This window comes from Corvus brachyrhynchos, unplaced genomic scaffold (assembly GCF_000691975.1).
Source record: "Corvus brachyrhynchos isolate BGI_N302 unplaced genomic scaffold, ASM69197v1 scaffold22, whole genome shotgun sequence".
NCBI classification, from domain to species: Eukaryota; Metazoa; Chordata; class Aves; order Passeriformes; family Corvidae; genus Corvus; species Corvus brachyrhynchos.
Window position 1 is genome coordinate 3,198,369 of NW_008238355.1, and position 6,533 is coordinate 3,204,901.

A 6,533-nucleotide genomic window follows, 5' to 3' on the forward strand; every position below is an offset into this window, starting at 1 on the left:
CGGGGCCGGGAACGGGGCCTTGCCGTGGCGCTAAAGGGTGTATGGCCTCCGCAGAGCGACGACTCGGACATCTGGGACGACACGGCCCTCATCAAGGCGTACGACAAGGCGGTGGCCTCCTTCAAGGTAAGGGGTCGGCGCTGCCGTGGCCGGATCGTGGGGCTGAGGCCGCTGGATTGGCATTTATTGGTTTTCTCCTTTCTCTTCCCGAAGAATGCCTTAAAGAATGGGGAGTGCTCGGAGCCTTCAGACAAGCAGGAGCAGCGCCTGGTGATAAAGAGAAAAAACCATAAAAAGATCAGAAATAGAAAGAAGAGCAATACAGCGCCTTTGAAACAGGTCGCCTCACTTGTAAATGCCAGTGGTGCTCGTACTGCATGTTGTACTTCGGTACTCAAAAGTAGCTGCATCTTGACATTAACCTTTTGGGGTGGTGGTGTGGGGAGTGATAACGTTATAAACCTTATTTTTAGGTTACACAGAGGAATTTTAGTACATACAAAGAAAACACTGTAGGTGGGATCCATCATTTTGGACAAAAAGTAGTTTAGGAAAAGGCACCTTCTGTCCAACCATTGGTGTAGGTATTTACACGCTTCTCTTGCTTCTGTTGCAGTGGAAGGTTGGTGATAGCTGCAATGCGGTTTGGTCTGAGGATGGTAATTTATATCTAGCAACTATTGCCTCCATCAACCAGAAGAGAGGCACATGTGTTGTCACTTACACAGGATATGGAAATCAGGAGGAGCAGAACCTGTCTGATCTACTTCCTCCACCCAGTGATGAAACAGTAAATGGGATGGGACATTCTGGGGAGGTGAGGGACTTTTTCATTCTCTTGTAAAGAAATGGGAAAGTGGGAGAATCTACTTCTTTTAGTATGTCTGGTGGCACTGCTGGTATTCAGAGTGAGAAGCGATGCACAATTCTGTTGTAAACAGACACAAGCTGATGGAGGGAATGAAAGCATCCCTTTACTTCTTGAACTCAGCATGGGAGGAAGGGAGGGGACAACAAGAAATTCACCAGTGAAAGATAACATAGCTAAACTAGTGAGCAGGTGAAGTTATTCCTGGGTAGAACTGGGAGGGCTGGAGAGAGGGAGGATGTGAATGGGACTTTCCAAGCTTTTTCACTCTAAAATTGCTTGTTGTAAGCTCCTCTTTAGTGCATTTCATAAAACTGTCTTTGTCTTTTAGAATGAAAACGAGACTCCATATTCAACAGATGAAAGTGAAAAATCTTCCCAGTCACCTCAAAACAAAAACAACTGCACAAAAGGAAGATTTTCGCCTCAAAACTTGCAATTTCCCACACCACCAGCCCCAGGCCTAGGAAGGGTGAGCTCAACCTTAATTGAAATAATTCATGTACCATCGTTAAGCCTGTTATTATTCTGAATCCTGAGACAATATGATGATATTTATCATTGTCTAGGTTCAATTAACATTTTGAGAATGGATGTACAGATATGCATGTTAAATATCTGTTGGTCTGTCATTTTGTAATAATCTGGCCACAGCATAGTCCTCCTGCAGTGCTGCTGTCTAATGAGGAGAGCCTTCTGCTCCTTAGGTAACACTTGCTTTCCAATTGTCTTGTAACTTAAAAGAGGGGTATTGTTCCCTGGATTCTGGTGCTGTTGTTAATTGACAGTGCTGTTGATGTTTCAAAATTTCACTTTTTCTAGCCAATTGATGTGTTTCACTTCACAGGACATTGAAGGCATTAAAAGTGATGTCCACATGTCGTAGAGCCTCTCAGTTGTAGCTCCTCTCTTGAATTAGGAATGAATGGGGTATTGATACACCCTTCAGTTTTCCTGTTGTGTAGGAGTCTAAGTAACAGTGCAGTGAACTCAGCAGTATGTTTTCTAAATATTACTGTTTGTGCAAGATTTCTTTATAAGATTTTATTTTACCTTTTTCCTTTCGTATCAGTAGATTTGTATCTAAGATCTTTATTTAAAGACATTCACCAGCATAATAGAATTTAGTCAGCTTTTGTCCCATCTGCACAGGATTAGAGAAATTATCTTTTTGCCTGTGTGAATATTTGATCTGTTTCCTCCTGTTGAGAGTGTAACCACTGACTTCCACTTAGGAAAACCCTTTAAAAATAAACCAGAACCCTGTTTCAGCAGTGTTTACCTCAGTGAGATGAGTAATCTTGAGTGGTACTTCTCAAGTTATGGAATGTGCCTTAGAAGTAGCTACTGTCTGTATTTTCATTAAATTGTTGGGGTGTGTTTTCTGTTGTTTAAGATACATGAATTGTTTCATGTAATTCTCCTAAGTAAAATCCTAATACCCCATATTGCCTTTTAATTTGTACTGTTCCACTTTTTCCATGTAGCCTGGATCAAAATTCAAGGCACCTCCATCATTTTTATCTTGCTGGCCCCCACCCTTCCCAGGAGGACCACCAGTAAGTGATGAGAGAATGGGGACGATGTCAGAGATGAGTATTGGTGATCTCAGGTTTTCTCACTGAATGTACTCACTGCCTTTGTTTTTAGAACATGTTTGTACTGTTTGCCTATTTTTTTCACATATTTGTTAACACATTCAGTTCCAAATATCATAGTAATCTAATGTATGAGGTCTGATGTGTACTCATTTCTGTGACAGTGAAGCTGTTGGTAAGAATAACAAGGGGAAAATTATTTAAAGAAACTACACTTTCTAGCAACAGCATTTCACTGAAGAAGATAGTATTTCCCCCTAGTAGCACTTTTTGTGTACAGTTAAGCTACAGGAGTCTTGTTTCTTTCTAGGCTTTGGAAATTACATGTGTTCAGAAAACATCATCTTTGACTCCTTTTCAGAGTACAAATTGAGGATACATTCCTGTTTTTCAGTTTCATGCTCTAATCTTGTAGAATCAGGTGCTCTCTGATCTGGGACATACTATTGAAACACAGACATTTCCTTTGTGATTTCTTAGTTGATTCCTCCTCCACCACCCATGCGGCCAGACTCTGCTGAGGACGATGAAGCATTGGGGAGCATGCTGATAGCCTGGTACATGAGTGGTTACCACACTGGATATTACCTGGTACGTGCCGCTTTGGTTTTGAAGTGTCTTGGTAATTTTGCTCTGCTGTTGGTGCTCCTGTTTGCAGCAAGAAGTTAGACAGGGAGGGCTGCTTTTTAGGTCTCTTATTCTAAATTGCAATTGCTACATTTAAGGGTGTTTTGTATTGTATAAGTATTGTCATTGAGTAGAATTCACATAAGCCAGCATATACATACATATATATTTAGTTGATGTTCTGGTACTTTGTTCTACTGGAGGGGTCCTATGAGGTACTTTTATAGCCATTTTAAAACTACCAATTCTGTGTTTGTAGACAGGTGGAGTAAATGTTTACTTTTCAATAGTCTTCTATGTGTTTTCTTTTCTTCTATGTATTAGTGGTAGTATCACATTTAAGAGCAGATTTGGCACTTTTGCAGAGATTATTCATCAGTAATTGTTTCATGTCATTATGAAGGTCCAGTAGAAGCTGTCAGCATAGTTGTGAAAATCTGTGACTTGTATTATTGGTTCATATTTTCATCTCTACACTCCTGAAGAAAGAAAATGACACAATGAACTCTTTGCACTGAGGAAGTTGGAAAAGGAGGATTTGGTGCTTCAGATTATATATAATTGTGCATTGCTTTAATTTACTTCCAATTGCACAAGAAGTATATAGTTGAAATTATTCTTCATAGCCTCTGATTATAAAGAAGACATGTAGTTTGGCTTTTATCCTTTTTAAACTGCCCATTCTGATTTCCAAAGAAAGTTAAAAACTATTCATGATTTGTAGAGGACTGAAAAAGATTGTCCAGAAATGTTTTTGTTCTGTGACTAAAGCTTTCCATGTTGGCAAAACCAAGATTTTTCTAAATTGTATCCTGTAGGGTTTAAAACAAAGCCGAATGGAAGCAGCACTGGAGAGACAAACACATGAAAAATAACTGAATATCCACCATTGTTCTGAAGGATTGTAAGTATTGCAGCTTTGTGGTAAATTAAGATACAGTCAAGTTTTGAACTCCCTTCAAAAACCTCTTGGCTTTGGGACTTCCATCCACTCTTACGGCTCTCTGTAAAGACTACTTCTGCCAGTAGTAATCCCTTCTTTGCTTAGCAGCTGTGGAGTTGTATTTTCGTAGCTAGAATGAAGGAAGGTATTCATTGCTCCGATGAGAGTTGTAATTACAGCATCTGTCTACATCAGGATGAACAGTGCAGCTTATTTGAATTATTAATGGTTTGTTGTGGGCTGTTTTGGGAACAAAAGGTTGTCAGTGAAATGCAGTTTTTTCATCTGTGTTTCCTTACACAGATGGGATGGTAGGTTGTAGCTAAACTCTGTTTTCAGGACAAGTCCAGTTTCATAATGTTGAGCAATTCTGTTCTCAGTACTTCAGTACCCATGCTTTTATTTGAAATGCTTTGTTCAGAATTCTCCAATATATTGTTCACTTCCTTATAAAACAAAACTATATTCTCATGGGGAATTGTTTTCTGATTTTCTGTGACAACATGTAATTTTTGTGTAGTTAAGTAATTCTTTGTGTGTTTGAAAACAAAAAGCTCTTTTATACTAATTTTTGCTTCTTTTTTAAAGCCAGGTACAAATCTTTTCCACTGAGAAGTGTTTATCACTTATGCATTGGTGGTTGATGGTGAAGAGCTGCATTTTTTAAGACAATTAGTCATAACATTTTCTTAATACTGAGCTGTCCCTGTTAACAAATAAATAACTTCAGACTGCTACTTAAATGTGCATTGAAATGAGCTATTTCTTAAAGACCTCTAGTCAAATGTATTTTAAAAGCGCTGCAGCAACAAAATACTTTCTACTTCCCTGAGGCAATTTCAAGTCTTCTCACCGCATGATAGATGTAATTCTTTTGACCCCATGTAATAGATTTCTTTTATGTCTCAAGATTTCTTGCATTCCTCAGAATTTTTGTGTGAATGACAGCACCAGAATTATTGATTATGGTATCCTCTTTTAGGAGAGAGCTATGGCAGCAATGTGTGTTACAGTGGCCACTGGCGGCACTGACATGGAAAACTCTACTGTTATAGTAGGAGGGACATCTTACTGGTCTGATCAGAATAATGAAATATGACAGCTGTTTTCAGGAAGGCTATTGTCTTGTTTCAAATGCGTGAATAAAGTTCTACTTTTTAAACTTTGAATGTAGGGATGTAGTTTGTTTTGGGGTAGTTTTTATTTTGAGCTTCCATAGACATCTCTTGGTTGGATGCATGGCTGAAATACAGCAGAAAGTCTTGCTGTGTTGCCATTTTCTGAGTACCATTACTGAAAGCAATTTAGGGAAAGCCCGTGGAAAGGTAAGTATGGACACAGCCCTTTAGGGCTGAATTTTACTTTACAGTTCTACTCTTAATAGGGGTTTTAGCCACAAAACTAGGCAGTAATTTAGTTAAAGCCAGTGGTTTGCTTTTCAGGGAAATACAGGCATGAACTTCACTGCATTCACTTCCTTTGCCTACTGTGGTCAAGTGTCAGAAAATCAGTTTTCCCACAAGTAATTGAGCAAAAAAAGACTTACTCATAACTTACCTAAGCTACTTTGAAGGCTTTTTTTTCTTTGTTGCTAATTGTCATGGGGAAGTAAATTAAGTTTGATTGCAGTGAGGCAAAGCTTCTAAATCATCTTTTCAGATTGGTGAAGAGGCAGAACTGCCCTCTGCTTCAATCAGCTGTGTTGGTGTCTGGTATTGTTACAAAAAGTGGCTTTCATCAGGTTTTAACACTAGTAAAATCTAGCATACACTAATTTTGCTGCAGTTCTGACTTCAGTAAGGGGTTTATGGTTGTTATTTCACAAGTGATTCATATAACTGATTTAATTACAAGCAAAACAATGAATAGAATATTAATAAAAGGATGTACAAGAAAGAGGCAAACTATTCACACACGAGGGCTTGCCAGGCCAAGAGCTCCCAACAACAACTGATCACTACCAGGATATGTGAGCTGGAATGGTCCTTTCTCCCATCCCCAGCAAAGATGTGAGGTGGTATATCTCGGGATCCTAGTCATGCCCTCTCCTGGCTACTGCAAAAATTAACCCTCTCCTGGCTGGAACCAGGACAATGCTTATTTGCAATGGAGGTGTATAATTAATAACACAAGATGAGGAAAAAAACCCCAAACCCTAATTTTCAAACTTCTCTAGGCTTGAAAAATTGGTGAAAGGGGCAAAACCCATTGCCAAGGAATTTTGAACTCTTACACTAGGGATGCTTCATCACAATACTAGACATTTTAAGGGCTTCTGTATCAAGGAGCTAACCCACCATTGCTATTGTCATGGGACCAGACAATTGAGAAACACAGTGATGAAAAGCCACTATTGCTGCTGCTCTGGCTGTGAGCTGATGTGGATAACGGCCAGTTCTTTTTAAGCAGACACGTTATCAAGTATTATAAAGTTTCTGTAACATAATGATTTGCTAACAGGGCTTTCCAAGCCTCTGGAAACCTCCACAGTTTGCTA

The 6,533-nt window shown here is 39.2% G+C and overlaps 1 protein-coding gene across 1 annotated transcript; it reads left to right on the forward strand.

Annotated features, from left to right (window-relative positions):
- Positions 1–3: 3 nt before the first annotated feature.
- On the forward strand, positions 4–5,205 carry LOC103616429 (survival motor neuron protein; the record flags this gene model as incomplete). The annotated part of the gene is made up of 7 exons (XM_008634598.1): positions 4–126; positions 214–339; positions 617–817; positions 1,200–1,340; positions 2,356–2,427; positions 2,947–3,057; positions 3,912–5,205. Coding segments are annotated over 7 exons (831 nt in total), but the record flags the coding sequence as incomplete, so codon positions are not given.
- Between the last annotated feature and the right edge of the window lie 1,328 nt (positions 5,206–6,533).